General features: G+C 41.3%; 1 protein-coding gene across 3 annotated transcripts in view; it reads left to right on the forward strand.

Annotated features, from left to right (window-relative positions):
- The window catches only part of LOC148502821 (cytochrome P450 2F2-like), a 96,337-nt gene that overhangs the window by 6,220 nt on the left and 69,152 nt on the right, over positions 1-20,965 (forward strand). For all 3 annotated transcript variants that reach the window (XM_088449263.1, XM_088449264.1, XM_088449265.1), the window contains exon 2: positions 10,055-10,232. In XM_088449263.1, coding sequence (XP_088305389.1) covers positions 10,056-10,232 — 177 coding nt within the window. In that variant the 5' untranslated portion in view covers position 10,055. The remainder of the gene's footprint in view (positions 1-10,054; positions 10,233-20,965) is intronic.

The following is a 20,965-nucleotide window of genomic DNA, read 5'->3' on the forward strand; positions in this document are numbered from 1 at the left end:
GCTCAGATGACCCCATATCCCCGAAATTTGGGTGGGTACGGATCTCTGAGATCTGAACCTGCTTATCTCTAATTTTAATAGGACTTACAGAAACATGAAAGGCATTCTTGCTCTTGTATTGTTTGTTTGCATAATAGAGAGAAGAAATAAAGAATGCGTAATAGATACTGATATCCATTTACAATCATTATATTCTGACAGTATCGCCAGGAAGAAATTCTTAGATGATTTATGGAGACTAAAGCACATCTATTTTATTAGCATATTATTTCTTTCTACTTTTCACTATTTATTTTACACGTTGCTGGCCATAATTAATATTATACTAATTAATATTATACATGTTTAATAGAAGCAAATAAGATTAGATTAGTGCCCCACAGCTGAAATGTAGTTTTCTTGTGTGATAATTGTGAATACTCCCAAGTTTAGGCAGTAGCAGCTCCACAAGTCTAAATCAGTAATTGGCCACTTACAGTATACTTTTTGCTTGTTAATAGGAGTGTGGCAGTGGCAAACGCAGGATTTCTAGAAGGGGGTTTCCAAATGCTTCATTTTAGAGCGAGTGTGGCCAGTCCAAGAAGAGGGCATAATTAGCACTAATTCAACTTTAATATGCATCATACAAAGTGTATTGTGTGTCATAATTCCAGCATATACAGGATCACAGGAAGTCATTAGATGCAGCAGTAGGGCCATCCTGCCTGAGTTGAATGTTTTTATTTTAGATGTGGGCACCATTCCAGAGCATTGGAGCAAGTCTGGGAGCCTGGAGGAGCAGCAGAAGAACCTAGCACTGCACTGGACATATATGTACATATTGGGCTCTATAGCAGTGCATCCCTAACAGTGCATGTTTTCCAGATCTCCTAGTTGGTGCACAGGTTATTTATCACTGGCTGATACGTGTTAAAAGATCCACAGGTGGTGCTAATCATTTCATTTGTGATACTAAGAACATGTAGCACTAGTAAAATTCTATTATGTTACTATTTCTACTGAGGTCATGGTGTGGGCTGGGGAGGGGGGTTTCCAGGCAGACGGAAACCCCCCCTGCGTTTGCCTATGTGTGTTTGTTGTATGATGACTTACATACATTGATGCTGTGCACTTTTATGGTAGTGTCACAGGCGTGTCAGTGATAGAGGCTGTGATCCCAGTTGCACACTGTAGCTGCTTCCACAGATAGAGACACTGCACTTACCATAGGGCTGCTGTAAGTGTCCATGGTGTACTCAGTGGTGTATTGTTTGGAAGGAATTGGATTGAAATGCCGACGGTTCAAATCCTGACAGTGCATGCCCGACAGGATCAAGATCCTCTAATCTCCCCTGTCCCACCCCTAACCCTCCCTTAGTGGTGCCTAACCCTAACCTCCTCCCCTAGTGTCTAACCCTAACCTCCCCCCATGGGTACCTAACCCTCCCGGGGGGGCACCTAACCCTAACCCTCACGCCTAGAGGATCCTAACCCTAATCTCCCCCCTAAAACCTAACCCTAACCCCGCTAGACTCTCTAATTCTAACCCTTCCCCCGCGGCTAATGCTAAGGTCATCCTGGACTTACCTTCATTCGGGATGTCATCCTCTGCGTTCCATTAGTGGGATTATGATAGGCATTGGTATTTTGATGCCTATCCTAAATCCTTAGCCAGGCATTCCGCTGTCGGGATTGTGACCTCACATGACTACATCCCGTTTGGTATCACAGGCAGTGTTACTGTGTGCATGAGAGCTGAAAGTGGGCATCTCAGGGCTTGCACATACAGGCGCATGCTAGTACGCCTCTGCTCCACCTCTGAATCAGGCCCTCAGCAAAGATACTGTAAGTGACTTGATATGTTCTTTAAGCTTATCCTTTTCCACAGTAAAGGTAGAATAGTCAGTATTAAAATCACATATTTTGTAATTGCACCTTGATGTTTATAGTAATAAAGTCCTGAATACGGTATGTTGACATCCTGGAGGTGGTTTCCAGAGTGTTGTGGCACGCTACAATGGGGTTCATTGTTGGTTGGTGAAAATGGACGGTGTTAGCTGCTAAAGGCTATACATGAACATACAATTATTAACAGTTAGTATATACTGCATACAGTAGGTTTGGTGTTGAATAACTAATTGTAAACTGTGGATATGATTCAGAGCCGCTTGCTATTCGCTCTGAATCAGGGTGGGGAGTATTTTTTTTTTCCTGTCCGCTCGCTAGGCTGTGGGTGCCCACTCTTGCATCCAATCTGGGAGACACTGCGGCAATGTCTGTGGGTAGATCGCTGAAACAGGAGTACAGGCAACTTTATTACTTAAACTGCCACTTCAGGATAGAGTTTTCATTGTTTTGGCACTATACTCACCATTCTCCCAGGGTAGTTTAACCCTACTGCTGAATATATGTTATGTTAACCCTACGACTCTGTATACATTTGGTTAACACTACTGAGGGATATATGTTAGTCCTATTGTTACTTTTTAGTTCATTAACCTTACTTCTGCTGAGGGGTAACTACAGCTTCCCTAAGCCTATTACCAGTGGTGTCACATGGGAGTGTGTGGGGGGTGTGGGCCGCACCCGGGTGTCACTCACCGAGGGGTGACACCAAGATGCAGGCTCCCCCTCAGTGACAAGAGCTGGGTGCTGCACTGTAGAATTAAGTGCAGAACTCGACTCCTGTCATAGTGAGGGAGACGGCACTGCCCGCACCTCCGGCACTCCCACCACCCCATTGATAACCACTGGCTGGGGACCGGTTTCGGGCAGTCAGCCCACGCCACCTTCCCCAAGGCCACGCATCCTTTGTGGCGGCATGTGCATGTCATCCCTCCCGCACCAGGTGTCACCGTGGGGAGGGGCACCACTGCCTATTTCTATTTACCATAGCATTGCTACCCCATTTAGTTTGTGTTAATCCTGCACTATTCTTCTATAGCTTAGGCAGGTTTATTATTTTGTTTATTATTTTCTTTTTATATACCCTATTACAATTTAGGCAGGATTCAGTTGCTTGATTAGTTTTAGTATAGCCACCTATACTATTCCTTAAGTTAGAGGACATTTAAGCAGACTTTTATATTGTACAAATTGTTATTTTCTCTGTCTGTTGTCTGCATGTCAGGGAAATCAGAATTGTCTTTCAAATAAAAGTAAAGTTCTTCTGCTGCATTGTTTTATGCCTATTCCAGATATGGAACAAAATTAACCAAGGGTAGCACAGAGCCAGGGGCCATCTACGCAGTCTGTGAGATGGAGGCTGTGGACCTGCTGTTAGGTGGTTCAATGTATGAGTAGGTGATTTTGGAGTAGGCCAAGTCCATGGCTCAAGCCATCGTAGAACTTACAAGGTGGGTCCCTTGTCAGTTGGAGGTGAGTGACTCCCCTCTTTATTGTGCCTAGTAGAACCCAAGTCTTTGCCTTGGCAGTTTCTTTCAGATCTATTTGGTTCAGAGCATGGGATGCTGACTCAGAGTCAAAGTATACTTTAGAGACAGTCCCCTTTGAAAGGAAATTTCTCTTTGGTACTGGAAGCAAGACATTTATCTTCCAGGCTCAGCTCCTAGGGTGAAGACATGCAGATCTCAGTCCTTCAGAAGCATGTCAGTTTACTCTCATAGGGGAGCATTCAAAGGCTGTGGCTCCACAAATTCTAGCTGACCTGGCCCCAATATGACATAGAAGCAAATGGCATGATGCCCAATCCCATCCTCAGGTGGTAGGAATCCACTTGCTCTGATTCATGGCTACAATCCATTCCATACCTCTGGGTGAGCGTCATTTTGTCTAGAGGATACATCATCGATTTGGCAAGTCTCATGCCCAGGAGATTTTCTGCCATTCCTCTTCCCCAAGATCCAAACAGACATCCCTTTTGGATGCAGTACATTCTCTTTTAGATTTTGAAGTTATTGTTCTGGTTCCTTTCTACCAGCAAGGGCTCAGGTTATACTCAAAACTCTTCCTGTTAGGATAACCAGATGGGTCCTTCCATCCAATACTTAAATTGATTCAAGATGTCGTCATTAGTCATTAGTGCAAGAAATTGAGAGGAATCTCTTGCATCAATAGACATAAAGGATGCATACCTTCATATTCCCATCTGGAGGCCATAATCAATTCCTCCATTTTGCAGTTGGAGACCTGCATTTTCCATTCCAGGCTCTATCATTTGGCCTGTCCAATGCTCCCAGAGTTTTCAAAAAGGTCATAGTCCATATGGCTCCTTGTTGAGGCACAGGGGAATCACCATCATTTATGACAAAGGCCCCTTCAAAAGCCATGCTGCTTCAGCATCTGTAGGTGTTGGTGGACACTCTAGAGGCTCACAGTTGGAACTTAAATTACCAAAAGTTAAACCTCATTCCTTCACAGAGGATTGTTTTCTTGAACATCTTTTTCATCACTTGGTGTCAGAAGGCTTTGCTCCCTATGCAAAAGACTCAGAATCTTCTGTCTTCTGTAAGGTCACTTCTACAGTTGCCTCAGGTTTCTGTTCTCCAGTGACTTACTTCAAAGAGGTTAAAATTTCCAAATTGCATGGCAGCACTCTACAGAGGTAGTTCTTACATTGTTGATCCAGGTCCGGATCCGGTGTGGACAGGCAGCTTTTCAGACTGTCCCATCAGACACACCAGTCACTTCTTTGGTTGCTCCATATCCTAAATCTATCCAAGGGGTCCCAATTCTCAGTTTGGGACTGAGTACTGCTCACAACAGATGCCAGAGCTGTCATGCTAGGCCTACATCTTCAGGTTCTTTGGACTGATACAGAATCCACCCTCTCCATCAACATTCTGGAGTTGAGGCAGTCAGTAACACCCTGTTCTAAGCTCAGCATGTCTTACAGGGATGGATATAGTTGTACAATGCCACAACTATGGCCTGCATAAACAAACAGGGCTAGACATGCAGTCTTCAGACACTGAAGGAAGTGTCTCGCATTCTTCTTTGGGCAGAATGTTGGATTCCTAGCATTTTGGCCATCCACATTCTGGGGTGGACTACTGGGAAATGGGTAATGGGAACTTCACCAGGAGATGTTCCAACGGATTGTGGATCAGTAGGGGATGCCCAACATAGATCTCATGGCCTCCTGGTTAAATAAAAAGTTTCCCAAGTACAGATATCACTGAAGGGATCCCCAGGCACTCTTTGTGAATACCATGACAGCTTCTTGGTCTTTCTAGCTGAGGTACCTGTTTCCACCAAAATCCATGCTGGCCAGGGTACTTCAGCAGGTACGATTGGAAGGTCTGAGAGTAAATTCTAATAGCTTCAGACCAGTTTCATTGTAATGGTTTGCTATCCTTCAGGACAGGCTGGCTAAAGTTCCTTACTGGCATCCTCTCTGACAGGACTTGCTGCAGCAGGGCCACTGTCTACATTCAGATTTGTCTCATCTGGTTTTGATTACATGGTTCTTAAGTCCCAGATCTTGAAGGTTTTTCCAGGTGGGTTATCCAAAGCATGATTTGGGCTTGTAAGCTGGTAAGTTTTATATCTCATGTTGTGAGTGTCAGGTCCTCTCATCAGCTTGAGTTTTTAGACTACCATGTCTTTTGGCATTCCTTCAAGATGGTGTTGGTGGTGAAGATGGCAGGTGCTTGGATCTAGCAGAGAGAAGGGAGCTAGCTGATGCTGGACTGCTTGTTGTTACTTTTTTGCTAAAATGTATGAATTTTGCAAACATTTTTGATGGACGCTGTAGATGATGTAACATGGAGGAGGTTCCTAGATGGTTAAGATCCTTACCTCTACTTACTCTAGCTTTACAATGTGTACAGATGTCTTGACAATTGCTGTCCCAATTTGGGTAGAAATGATTCCACACTTAAGAAGTGGATTTTTTTTGTCTTATGTCCAGGCATGACAATTGGCTTTCCATTATTGTGGGCAACAGCTGTTTCCACTGGTGCCTGATTACACATACAACATTCTCATCAACAACATCCTCATCATCAACATCCTTAGTGTCAGCTACACAAATATCCTCCCCATCCTGGTGCACTTCCACAGAAGCATCCTCGATTTATATGTCAGCATGTTCACTTGTGCTGCTCATCCTCACATTTGCAGAGTATGCACAAGTGGTGGAAGGAGGCTCCTATTTGAGTACAGTGTTGGAAAGGCCAGGCTCACATATGGCACCCGCTGACACACTCAGGGATTTGGGTCATTTCTGAGCACACAGTTAGTTCCTGTGCCAATACTATTTCATGTTTTTGAACCGTCTACAGGTAGAAGGGCTTACATCATCATAAGAGGCAGAACCACCAGTCATAAATAAAGGTCAAGGCCTTAGCCTTTCCTTGCCACTTCGTATGGTGAAAGGCATATTGCCAATTTTAGTCTTTCTGCAGCTAACTTTCCCTTTGATGTTGTTTCTTTACCACTGTAAAAGATTGCTTCTTTGTTTTTAGATGCCCTGACTTAAGCCCTTGGGCATCGGCCTTCATAGGTGACGTTGATGGCCTTGTATTTTCATCATGCCTGCTGGCAGCAGTTGTAGCACTAGTATGTGGTTCCTGCTCTCCTCTCATTTGATCAACCTCCATATCAACAAACTTAAACTGCGGACTGGCCGACAGTGTCACCAAAAATAATAGCATAGCTAACACACACACACACACACACACAAAAAACTTAAAAAAAAGATCTTTTATTTTTAATTTTTTTGTGGATAGATAATTTTATTTATCTTTTATGTTTTTTACACTGGGGAAAAGCACCCCTGGATGAGGCACCACACCCTTGATGAACAACACAGCATGCCTTTATGGACAACAAAGCACCCTTGCGGAGTGTGGCCGGACCACCTGCAGAGTCACAAATTCGTGGAAGATAAACTGCGGTCTGGCCGGCAGTGTCACCGCACAATAATAGCATAGCTAACATACACAAAAAAACAGCAAAATATTTTTTTTATTTCTTGTGGAATGATCATTTTATTTAACTTTTTAATTTTTTTTACAGTGGGGAAGAGCAGCCTTGGATTGACAGAGCACCCCTGGATCACACAGCACCCATTTTTGTACTGCAGTCCTAGCCCCTTGATGGACAGGACAACACAGCAGCCCCCCTTTATGTACTGCAGCCCTAGTCCCTTTATGTAAAACACAGCAGCACCCCTTTATGTACTACAGCCCCTATTTATGCACTGCAGGCCCCCTTTATGTACTGTAGCCCCAGTACCTTTATGGACAACACAGCAGCACCCCTTTATGTACTACAGCCCCTATTTATGTACTGCAGCCCCAGCCCCCTTATGAACAACACAGCAGCACCTCTTTATGTACTGCAGCCCCAGCCCGACAATACTGCACCCTTGAACAACAGAGAGAGAAACAGAAAACACGTGCACAGACAGAGCAGCACAGAGCATGTCTGTTCTGTACACTCTCCACAGCTGTAATGAAAATGGCGCTGAAAATGGCGCAGATCACCGGGACCTTTATATATTACAAAACCCACGAGAATCCGACAGCGGGATGATGGCATTTTGCCTCGTTTTGGCATCCGAGTTAGGCAGGAAACCTTGAGCCGGACTTGGGATCCCGGCCTGTATCGGGAAGTTCGGGTGGGTCCAGTTCTCAGAGAACCGGACCCGCTCATCTCTAGTTTGGTTGCTACGGGACTTTACATTGCACAGATAACATCACTGTTTCTGGCTCTACAAGGATTCCTCTGAGATTGACTTTTGTAGCAGTGATTTTATATTTTGCAATTATAGTGCTACCATTACAACAGACTTGGCTACCACATTTTTTAGTTTTTAATTCCTATTTATTGGATGTTAACTAAAATACACCCACTGCTGGAGTGTTTCTGGACTATGCTTTGCTTTTAATGGAGTATGAATTTATAATGGCTTGAGATAATACAATATATCTATTGTGTGTATTTTATGCATTATTAGTTTAGGTGTACATTATATGTAATTTTTATTAAATAAATGTTCACTGATCTTTTTATTAACTTCATTGCTCCTTTTAGGAAGTTATTATATTTGATATGTTTGATACAGCTGACGTAATATTAGTCTTCTAAGATAACCATTCCCATTTTTGTATTGTTCTGATAATTTTTTTTGTGGGGGGGAGGGGTGGGATAATTGGATTGACCCCTGATCTAGGAGCTGCTATCACTCAGCAATGTTCTACTATTATAGTTATTGGTGCCCCCAAATCTATTTCTGATTTGTATATTATTGAGAGTTTCTAAAGTGATGAAGGAGCGTGGTAGGTACACTTGTGACAGTGTGCACTTACAGTAACAGAGACTGAAACATAAATAATTATAGGTGAATGACTGAGACAAAGCACAGTGAGTAGGAATGGGAGGAAGTAGGAAGTGGAGTATGGACTAAAGTGGTAAGAGAATTAAAAAGTATTGAATGAATAGATTGATGAGGGTAATGGTCAGATAGAAATGCAGCGGTAATGGATAGTTACATGGGGTAGATACAGAGGTAGAGGTTTTGACCTTAATGCTGTATTTATTAAATAATCTTATTGTTATTAATGATGTTATGTATAATTTTTCTGTATTAATAACAAGTACAGTATGTTAATTTAGCAGATATATTGTAATGACCATATTTACTGTTCAAATTGTAATATTTTTATATTGAAGGATAATATAATAGTTATAGTATTTATACAGTAGTATGTTTTGATAGTCTCTATATGTTTGTAAACTCTTATATGTTATAGTTAGAATTACTGATAATTGTGTCTTTTGAAAAGACACCAGGAATAAGATACCATTTGGTTATACTGATCCCATTTGATATGTTCTCAGTGTCCTCTGAACGATACTGATTGCTTCACAGTGAAAGCAGCTGGGGAAAGACTCAATTTACCAGACAAAAGAAGTGGTCATGTGCATGGCATGCAAACAGTTGATGAGTTAATGAGGTTGACATCCACACAGGAGAGGAGCAATAAAGCTGGCCACACACTAGACCAACTAACATCCAACCAGCCAACTAGTTGATTGGTTGGAATGAAAATCTGGTAAGGAATACAATCAGCAATTTGCTCCCAAACGCTCGAAAATGGACCAAAACTGTTGTTTGAAGAAGTAGTTTAGCTCAAACATTTAACAAACTTGTCTAAACGACCATTTTTATCTGTTTTCTGGCATTTAGGAGCAAATTGCTGATCATCATTTACTCCCATTCCTTACCAGATTTTCATTCCAACCAATCAACAAGTTGGCTGGTTGGATGTAAGTTGGTCTAGTGTGTGGCCAGCTTAAGGATGGCAATCAAACAGAAGAGCACATAATGGGGACAATAATCATAGAGAAGAGAGGACAGTAAGGACAGTCAAGGATAGACTGGCCCACAGATACTGTATATAGGGCAAAGCACTGCTGGTGGGCTCAGTGCCTGATGGCCCTACCTTCTCCTATAGGGTCAGTAACTTGGTGGAGCAGGATCATGAATTAACTTGGGTGCTTGGTTTGTTTCTATGGAAACTACACCATGATTATCTATCCTACAATGTGGTTAGTACTGACACAACCCTGTTCCGTCCTTTATAAACTAGCCTTGTTGTTTGCATGTCCTCTGTAATGGTTGGCCAAGTACATCTGGGTGGCTAACCACTCCCCCTCTTGGACCCCTACAACTTCTTTCCCTGGTGGGCCCTTTGTGCCCCAGTCCAACACTGCTGACAGTAGATGGGCAATGTGGATTACAGTAAAATGGAAGAGGGGGCAATGAGGATGGCAATCAGACACAAGAGGGGTTAATGAGGATGGGAATCAGATAGAGGAAGGATGTCAATCAGACAGAAGAGGGGGCCATGTTGATGAAGACCAGATTGGAAAGGGGACAGTGAGGAAGGCAATCAAACAAGTATGAATGAGGACGACAATCAGACAGGAGAGGGGGCAATATTGATGGCAACCAAACTGAAAAGTGAACAATGAAGATGGTAATCAAACAATAATATGTGCAATGAGTATAGTAATTAGGCAGTAAAAGGATCAACATCTTGTAATTTCTAGTGGTTTCACTAAGAACATACACTGATAATGATTGTCTGATCTGTGTTGGCAGGATGGATTTCTACTCACTATGTACAGTACTCCTGGTGTTTCTCACCACCTGCTTATTGGTTACATATTGGAGGATGATGTTGGAAAAAGCCAAACTTCCCCCTGGACCAACTCCTTTTCCCATCATTGGAACCCTTTACAAGATCAATGTCAGCAATATGGTACATTCACTACTAGAGGTGAGAGAGTTACATATCCAACTGCAGGAAAAGTAATGGCAACCAATAAATATATCGTACTTAGAGTAACATGCGCAAGTCTGGTCAACACTGTATCTGATTCACTGCTAGATGTTACTGAACTTGTTTCCTATTACAGTGTTTATAAATAAATAAATAAAACAACAAGACACATTTTAACTTTCATCTCAGCTATATTCACAAAGTAAAACTACCTGAAGCAGGACATATTCACATGCCCCTCCTATAAAAATTGGATATTACCTCCTCAAGAAAAAAGAAGTGATTTAAATCCTTTGGGGCATTTTTGTAACTGCAAGATGGAAGCCAATGGTGTAATACCTCTACAGCAAGTGCTTGTGACACATGATAGGGCTTATGTAATAGGGTGTTAACTGAAGTCATTGCAAGAACTGTGAGTCTTGGTGTATTTTTAAAGCGGCAATCATTTTAAAGGTAAAACCAAGCTGGTTTTACCTTTAAAGTGATTACCGCTTGAAAGATACTGGAAGACTTGCAGGAGTTCCCACAGCAATTGCAGATTGCAACCCCCTATTACATAAGCCACAATGTCTTTAAAGTTCTGAAAGTTACAAGTACTCTATCTCTTGCAGAATAGAGTGTCCCAATATAGAGACAGGTGTCAGAAACATTGCTAGTTTGGGGCAGCAGAGACGTAACACTGAGCATTTACTTTCTGGAAGGCACAGCATTTAATAGTATAGACGAAACCAGACTGTACTGCCCCGCACTAAGTGTCTGACAAATTTGGAGCAGCCAGCATAACCAATACTCTATTTTCCAATAATCCAGTCAGATGTGATCCGAAGAACTGAGTTTATTATTCGATAGAGGTATTTGCGTGGAAATGATAAGTAATGATATGACAAGTGATGTGATGAGTGATGATAAGTGATGACAAGTAATGTGAAGTAATGTGATTACTATATGTACATGGGAATGCAAGGCAAACATATACATAACATGGGATATGCAAACAACATGAAACATACAGTATGCAAAGTACAGGCTGCAATGTCACATAGTACAGCTAACATATTACTGACTAAGCAGATCTACAATATGATGGCACAGTTGAAGCTTAGAACTCACCATAGGCTGCTGGACCAGGTTGAGCATATGTAATGATGACTGTCTGGGACCATGTGAAAAGGAAAATGGCTGCTTACAGCTCCTTTAGCCCAAAAATGCATTGCTAGGCTGCTATGGAATGTTAAGAAGGACAAAATAGATCAGATTTAAACTGCTGCTGTCCGGACCACTAGGTGGGGCTGCTAATGTGAATTAGTGCAGCATAACAAACCCTATGCGGAAGTCATGACACTCCCCGTCTAGTATCGTTGATACCACAAATTTAAACTCTAAGTAGGTAACAGGAAAAACAGTTCAGACACTGGTCTGAGAAACAACTTAGTCTATCCTTGCTTACAGATCTGGACCTCGACCTTACAAACTTTTCTGTCCTTGCTCGGGAACATCTTGGTGACAATACTTAAAGGCCACTCGTTACATTGTGACTGACAATCTCTGACAAGCACAATGTCACCAGGTTTAGGTTGGGTTTGGCAACTTGCCACTTGGTCCTTGGCTGCAGGGTAAAGATATATTGTCTTTTCCACCTGTCCCAAAAGGTGTTTGCTAGGTTTTGAACTTGCCTCCATGGTCGTTTGAAATAGTCTTTGTTGGTGAACTTTCCAGAAGGAGCATAGATAGTCCCGGTCTTCTGAGTAAGAAGAGTAGCAGGAGTAAGTAGAAGCAGATCTTCTGGGTCATTAGAAACTGAAGTCAAAGGTCTGGCATTGATGATAGCTGAGACTTCAGCCATGAAAGTTGTTAAACTCTCGCAAGTAAGTCTTGCAGTACCTACTTGTAGGAATATGGAATCAAGGATTCTGGGTATTATGCCAATCATCCTTTCCCATGTACCTCCCATATGAGAAGAATGAGGTGGGTTGAAAGTCCATGTACAACTTTGTTCACTGAGGTATATCTCTACACTTTTAGTGTTGATGTTTGAGTGAATTTGTAGTTCTTTGGTTGCGTAAATATTTTGACAGTGATGCCAACCTATACATTCAGTCACTCTTAGAGATATGGCATGTTTAAATGAATGGGCTATATGAGTTAGGCAGGTAATTGGTCTAAGAAGTGATTTCCAAGTAGAGAATCTTTGGAATCTGTGTGGCTCAAGTTGACAATGTGAGATCATGGTATGGATCGTTGTCACAGCTAGCACTGCAGCACAAAGTTCTAGCCTGCGTATGGTATGCTCTGGAAGTGGTGCTAACTTCGCTTTGCCCATGACAAACCCAATATGACACTGGCCTCTAATATCCACAGTTTTAAGATATGCAATGGCGACAATTGCTTGGATTTAAGCATCAGAAAATACACATAGTCTCTGGTTTTGTACTTCTGTAGAAGGCACAGGAGTATATGAACGTGTAATATAAAGGTTGGTTAAGGTGGACAGAGAACTTTTCCACTCATCCCACAAATCTCTTTTCTGAGGAGACAGTGGCGTGTCCCAGTCGGATGACTCGCAGGTTAGGACTCTGAGCAAGGCTTTACCTTGGATAGTGACAGGAGCATCAAATCCTAAGGGGGTCATACAAGCTGTTTATAACAGACAAGACACCTCTGCGGGTGTAGGGTCTTTCCTCACTGTTCACTTGTAAGGTAAAGGAATCGGATTTTAAGTCCCATAAAAGTCCAAGGCTACGTTGAGCTGGTGGAGAATCAGTTCCTAAATCTAAATCCCTTAAGTCACTGGTATAATCTTGAGAAGGGAAGGCTTCCATCACTCTTTTGCTGTTGGAAGCTATTTTGTGAAGCCTGACATGAAAGCAGGCAAGCATTTCCTGAGCTCTCTTGAGGAGGCTGATTGCTGTCTCATCCGTTGGCATAGATTTTAAACAGTCATCTACATAGAAATCTTTTTCCACAAGTTGTCTAACATCAGAACCATACTCTAGCTCACCCTCTTGAGCTGAACGTCTGAGTCCATAGATGGCAATTGCAGGGGAAGGGCTGTTACCAAAGATGTGTACCCTCATGCGGTACTCTGCAGTATCTTTAGAGGGGTCATTGTCTCTGAACCAAAGGAATCTTAGGAAATTCCTGTCACTTTCCCTCATGAGGAAGCAATGAAACATTTGTTGAATGTCAGCTGTGAAAGCAATAGAGTCCTTACGGAAACGTATGAGTACTCCAAGGAGTTTGTTGTTAAGGTCTGGTCCTGTCAGGAGAACATCAATAAGGAGATGCCTTCGAACTTGGCACTGGAATCAAACACGACTCTGATCTGACCTGGTTTCTTTGGGTGGTATGCTCCAAACATTGGTAAGTACCAGCATTCATCTGTGTCTTTAAGAATGGGAGCTATCTCAGCATGACTGTTCTCAAATATTTTGTCCATGAAAGAGAACAAGTGATCTTTCATTTCTGGCTTCCTGTGAAAGTTGCGTTTTAGTGAAGATAAGCGTTTAAATACTTGTTCTCTGTTGTTAGGTAGGCGCTGTCTGTGTGTTGTAAAGGGTACAAGTGCAACCCAACTGTTGGCAACATCTTTGACTAGTCCCTTTTTCATTATTTCCAGGAATAGATTGTCCTCTATGGACATTGCGACTTGGTCATCCCTTTTTGTTCTTTGGAAGACTGTGCACCCCAAATGTTCTTGGTAGCTGTGACAGATGTGGTTGTCACTAGGAGAGTCTATGACAGTGCAGTGTGGTAGTTCCTTTATGAGGAAGTGATTGTGACATGGTTGAAATAGAGAAGGGCGTCCGTTTTCTAAAGTACAGGCAAGCATGCTGTTGACAGTAGCTGGTTTATGCACATTTCCAAGACATACTTCTCCTATTATGACCCATCCTAGGTCTAATCTTTGAGAATAAGGAGCATTGTGTGGACCATTAATATGACTTCTGGCTTTGTGGACTCGTAAGATATCTCTCCCAATGAGTAGAATTATCTGGGCTAGTGGGTCCAGTTCTGGTATCAGATGTGCTATACGTTTCAAATGTGCATGATGGATAGCTACGTCTGGTGTAGGGATTTCAGATCTATTATCAGGGATCTCATTGCATTTAGTGATAGTGGGTAAGGGAAGGCATGGCTTTCTGTCTAAGGACTTGACTTGATAGCTGATTGTTCTTCTCCCCATTGTCTCAAAACTCCCTGCACAAGTCCTTAAGGAGTATGGAGTGCTGGGTCCTTTGATATTAAAGGTCTCAAAGAATGTTGATCTAGCTAGAGACTTGTTGCTTTGGTCGTCTAGGATTTCATAAAGCTTGACAGCTTTCTCTGGTTGGCCATTGGGGTAGACTCTGACCAAACAGATTTTGGAGTAAGATCTGCCACTAATAGTGTCTTTGCAGACTTCAGTACATTGTGAACTTATCTCTGGTATGACTGCAGTAGTGTCTCTTTGCTCCACACTGAGCTCCCAACCATGCTCTGTGTCACCATAACTGTGTTGTAAAGTCAATGGGGAAGGTCCAGGGTGTAGAGCTGTGTTGTGTTCTGTGCTGTGACATTCTATGCAGTTAACACTAACCTTACAATCCTTGGCAAGGTGGGTTGTAGAAGAGACAGCACTTGTAGCAGATGTCGTTTTCTCTTAGGAATGCTTTGCAGTTCTCCAGGGACTTTTCTCTGAAGGCTCTGCATTTCAGGAGAGGATGCAGTTTGTTATGCAGGGGACACTGCTTGGCAGGATCTTTATCTTTGTTATCTTGATGAGTAGAATAGGTAGACCTGTGGGAAGAATCTGTATAGTGCACATTAGTCTTGTAAACTGCGACTGACATTTTGAGGGGGTTAGGTAGAATAGGGCTTGAGCTAGTCAGGGTAAAGGCAAAACTAGGATCTTTGCTGGTATTAGCTTGTTGGTGCACGAAGTCCACAAAAACAGAGAATGGTGGAAATGGCACATTGTGCCGCTGCTTATATTTGGAACCATGGGTGAGCCATTGCTGCTGCAGATTGTAAGGTAGGTTTTGCACTATAGGGTTAATGCCTCTGGCTGTGTCAAGAAGGCAAGTCTTGGTAAGTCTCCCTAACACTTGGCTACTTGAAGCTCCATTAGTAGGTCACTTAATCCTCTCGGTCTCTGATAGCTTTTGTTAGGTATGCATTAAAAAAGGTATTAATAGTCTGTGCACTTCACGTATAAAAGAGAAATGCTTCAAAAGGTTAATCATGTGTGCACCCACAGTACACCATAAATTCAATAAACAATACACAGGTAAACCTTGCGCAGAACCTCAAATGGGGAATTACTCTCAAAAAAGTGGTATGCTTGCAATCACCACAAAGTCAGTATATGAAATCCATAAATCAAGTGTTACTGTATTAGTTCTTCTTAATATAATAATTACATGCGTCTGAAACCTCTTCAAAAGAAATACAGGTCTGCCCAAATATCAAAATGGTCACTTGTTAATTTCTTCAAACACACTAAAGGGCCTCTTGTTCCTCAAAGACAAATAAGGGAAAAAAAAGGCCACAATAGTGTGATACAATTTTATTTCAGTGACAATATGTTAAAATAATGAGGCTGCATACCAGACATTAAGGTGTATATTAACACCATCAAGCATAACGGGTCATAATAACCGGGTACCTCCTGGGTTCAAGAATCCACCCTGTCTGCCTTAGTCTGAAACCTACGTAGACCTTCAAAAATTTGTGAGAAAAATTTCCCTAAAAATGTATTTCCTTAATCAACAAGGAATTGAGGGCCTGATTCAGAGCCGGACGCTCTGACCAGAGCGCTTGCTCTGAATCAGGGCCCTCCTCCATGAAAATGGACTGGCCTCCTGGCCGCTCGCATAGCTGTGGGTGACCACCCACAGCATATGCGAGCGGCCAAAAAGATGGTCGCGATGGTCTTGACCATCGCGTCCATCGGACCATCGGACTTGCGACGGAGACCCTGCGGTATCAGAGCCAAAATCACTCCCACTGACATCACTAATGATGTCAGTGGGGACGGCTTCAAACGGTAGGCATTCCCATGGGAATGCCTCCGTCTGGCTGCCACGCCCCCGGCACGCCCACCAAAGGGGGCGTGCTGTCAATCAACATTGACAGCATGCCCCCTTTGGTGCCAGACCCAGAGCGACAGCTCCCTCCGTCGTGTGCATGCGCAGTGGGGGAACATCGACCCATTTGCGAGCGTCCTTTGCTCACGAGCGGATCTGAATGACCCCCTGAGAGTGGTAAAAGAGAAATGTTTAATCCTAAATCAAGTTTCAATCCCACGTACAATTGTGGATGTTTTATTGAAAGTTTCCAAAAAGCCATTTGTGAAGAGCTAGATGAAATTAAACCGACTTGGAATAAGATTAAAAATAATTGAAATAAAAAAGAAAGAGAGGCAATAAAAGTCTACAAAGTAATGAGATGATTATGATTAAACCCGTAGACAAAGGGGGGAGTATTGTCATCATGGACACAAACCAATATGAGAAAGAAATTCTACGTCAATTGAATTATAGAACTACTTATAAACTGTTAAAAACAAATCCCAGTGATCGAATTGAGAAAGATTTGGTGAGATTGGTAGATAGATATAAAGAAGACAATACCATCACGGAAAATGAGGCAAAATATATCATTAAAGAGAATCCCTCTTTTCCAGTCTTCTACACACTCCCAAAGATTCATAAAAGTATAACTGACCCCCCGGGGAGACCCATAGTGGCGGGCACGGAGTCTGTGACCTCTAATTTGTCACACTACACGGATTCCCATCTACAACCCGAGGTCATAAAATGTAAATCTTATATCAGAGACACCACTGATATTCTCACTAAAATTAAGGATCTGCAATGGCAAGAAGATTACATTTTAGTAACAGCAGATGTGAGTAGTCTCTATACTATTATTGAACACACTAAGGGCATAGAGGCCACAAAATTATTTTTAAATCAGAGCGACATGAGTGTGAAAAAAATTGATTTTATTCTAGACAGCATTAATTTCATTATAAATAACAATTTCTTTTGGTATGGTGGAACTTTTTATGAACAGAAGAGGGGGACCGCTATGGGAACCCATTTTGCCCCCTTGTACACTAATCTATTCATGAGTTTATGGGAAGAAGAAAATATATAGATGAATAACGAATATAAAGATAACATTAAATTTTTATCTGGAGAGGGAAAGAAGAAGAATTAACAATTTTCTGTGAAAAATTAAATCAAAATGATTTTAATATCCAGCTTTTATTTAATCATAGTAAAACAGAAATTATATTTTTAGACCTTAGTATTTATATCAACGAAAATTGTATTCATACTAGAAACTATACCAAACCAACAGATAGTAATGCATACATAAGCATGAAGAGTAACCACCATCCAGTTTGACTTAAAAATATACCAAAGGGCCAAATTAGGAGAATAAGATGAAACTGCATGGAACAAGAAGTGTTTTTAGAACAAGCAGAAGTCCTACAAAAGAAATTTTTAGCTAAGGACTACTCCAGTAGCGAGTTAGAAATTCCTATCAAAGAAATGGAACAAATCAATAGAGAGTCTTTATTGGTATCTAAAACAAGAAATACAGATCAAAGGAAATTAGATATTCCTTTTATCACAACTTTTGTTTTGGAGAAATTGATTAGAAAATATTGGTACCTTTTACAAAAAGATCCAGTTTTAAAACCATGCATTTCAGATAAACCTTCTTTTATATATAGAAAGGCTGATAATTTAAAAAATAGATTGGATAAGAGTGTGGTCCCATTAAAAAGGACCAATAGAATAAAATCAAAAGGATTTTACCATTGTGGGATATGCCAGATGTGTAAAAACCATCTGACACAACCAAACAAATTAGAAAAATGTAGCTCAAATAATACTGGAGCAGCGTACGACATTACGCAATTTATCACATGCAACAGCACCAACTGCATATACTTGATTGAATGCAAATGTGGTCTTCAATATATAGGACGTACCACCCATTCTTTAAAAGAAAGATGGTCTGAGCTTGTAAGACATATTAAGAAGGGGTTTGATAAGCACTCAGTATCCAATCATTTTAAAGAACACCACAATAGCTCTGTCAAAGGGATAAATAAAGTGATGGGTATAAAAAATAGTTGAAAAGCACTGGAGAAAAAAGAAAATAGATAATAACCTAGCTCAAACAGAAATGAAAATGATCTCTGAATTAGGAACATTTCACCCAAAAGAAATGAATATGGATTTTGAGCTAAAGGGTTTTTATAGCGATCTTTTTCTATGAATTTTAGAATGGCTTTTCATCATTGATTTTTATAAAGATCCCCTATATTAGAATTTAAATATTTTTTAAGGTTTTTATCTATTCATGCTTTGTTTCCCTCTTTTTCCCATGCTGCTAAAATCAACCTCTCCTTGTTTGATGAATTTTATTATTCTTATATATATTTATATACACTAATGCACTTTATTATCTGTAATTGCATGTTCCATCTAATTGGTTGTTTTACATCTAATAATTATTTCAATAAGGACTTCAAATATCCACCAATGTATTATGGTTAAGGTTTAGAAGTTATAGTGGTGCATGGGAGACTCCTGACACCATCATCATTATTTTACAACATTGGTTGCCAGGTAGCGCAGAAATTCTTACAGCACCATGGCAACTGAACAGCTTCTGGCAAAAACACCAGAAGCCTATGCGTTCCACGCAGTGGTGCAGTGGAACACTGTGGAAACAGGGCAGTTCCGGAGGGTGTAATTATAGAAGGCCCTCCGGTAGTGGCTGGAAACACATGCGTTCCACACAGTAGCATCTGTGGAACGCAATACAGAGAGGAGTTGACAACTTCCAGGAGAAAATATCGGAAGTGTGTGCGTTCCACGCGGAGATCGCGGTGGAATGCACACGAACACACTAAGATTTCTAAACAATACATGTTCTCTTTCTTCACACAACTAATGAGATTGGGACGCACTAAGTGTTTAATGTTAAATGTATCTGGAAAGAAGTATTATCCCCATTTAATATAGAGGAAATGTATGAACCAATCAAAATGTATGAGGGGGGATATAAAGAAGGTTAATGGTCTTGCCTAAGCACACCTTGACAAACGCTCTTTGAGAGCTGAAACGCGTTGGTGATCATTTTTGAGGAGTAGCTGTTCCAGACTAAGGCAGACAGGGTGGATTCTTGAACCCAGGAGGTACCCGGTTATTATGACCCATTATGCTTGATGGTGTTAATATACACCTTAATGTCTGGTATGCAGCCTCATTATTTTAACATATTGTCACTGAAATAAAATTGTATCACACTATTGTGGCCTTTTTTTTCCCTTATTTGTCTTTGAGGAACAAGAGGCCCTTCAGTGTGTATGAAGAAATTAACAAGTGACCATTTTGATGTTTGGTCATACCTGTATTTCTTTTGAAGAAGAGGTTTCAGACACATGTAATTATTATATTAAGAAGAACTAATACAGCAGCACTTGATTTATGGATTTCAAATACTGACTTTGTGGTGATTGCAAGCATACCACTTTTTTAGAGTAATTACCCGTTTGCGCAAGGTTTACCTGTGTATAGCTTTTGTTAGGTAACCTAGGGAAATCATCAATTCCTTTGAATAGTGCACTTTCTATTATCTTTGGTGAGCCATAGCACTCATTTAATCTATTCCAGATCATTTTAAGGACATTCTCAGGGTGGTTAATATTGATCACTCTTAACCTTCTAGCATGTTCAGCGGATTCATTCCCAAGCCATTTAATTAAAAGGTCTATCGCTTCGCTATGTCAAAGGCCTAACCCTCTGATTACATTTTGGAAAGAGGATTGCCAGGCTCTGAAGCTCTCAGGGTGATCATTGCACTTTGAGAGTAAGTTTGTGACCAGCTCACGGTGAGCAAGAAACTTGACAAAGTCTAATGTGTCTAATGTGTCTTGATTGGCTCTTGGAGATACTGTTTGTGCATTAACATGGTCAGTAAATGGTGCGTGGTCATACCTGTTAGGATTGTATGGTTCCTGTTAGCTTGTATCATACCACCTTTGTGTGCGGGTAGTTGTGCCTTTGTTGTAGTTTGCGGAGTCAGACACCTGGTGTGGGGGAAGGTTGTCCCTCATGGGTTCCCTGTGTCTAGAATTCTCTTTTTTGCAAGTTTGCAGTTCACTGTTGACTAGTGGGGGCGCTGCACAGTGTGTTTGGCTTGTTTCACTGACAAAATCTGAATGCATGCTTTGTACTGATTGAGGTTTGCTGTCCATTTTGGATGCTTGATTGACATATTCTGGTGTGCGTTGCAATGAATTATGTTATCCAAGCTCTGCGTCAAGCACATTGATCTTCATTATATTAATAAGTTCTACAGACTCTAAGAAATCTGCTTCAGCCATGGCGCCTGCCGCTTCCTTCTCTGCAGTGAGCTTCTCACTAATTGCTTCTAGGCATTGTTTTCTCCATAGCTCTTTCTGCTTCCAGACGTGACCTCTCCATGTCTCTTTCTGCATCCCGACGTGATCTTGCGTGGAAATGATAAGTAATGATATGACAAGTGATGTGATGAGTGATGATAAATGATGACATGTAATGTGAAGTAATGTGGTAAAACTGTAAACAAACAATAAAAAGCGATTACTCTATGTACATGGGAATGTAAGGCAAACATATACATAACATGGGATATGCAAACAACATGAAACATACTGTATGCAAAGTAAAGGCTGCAATGTC

The sequence above is a fragment of the Taudactylus pleione genome, unplaced genomic scaffold, assembly GCF_031769625.1.
Source record: "Taudactylus pleione unplaced genomic scaffold, aTauple2 ptg000481l, whole genome shotgun sequence".
Lineage (NCBI taxonomy): Eukaryota > Metazoa > Chordata > Amphibia > Anura > Myobatrachidae > Taudactylus > Taudactylus pleione.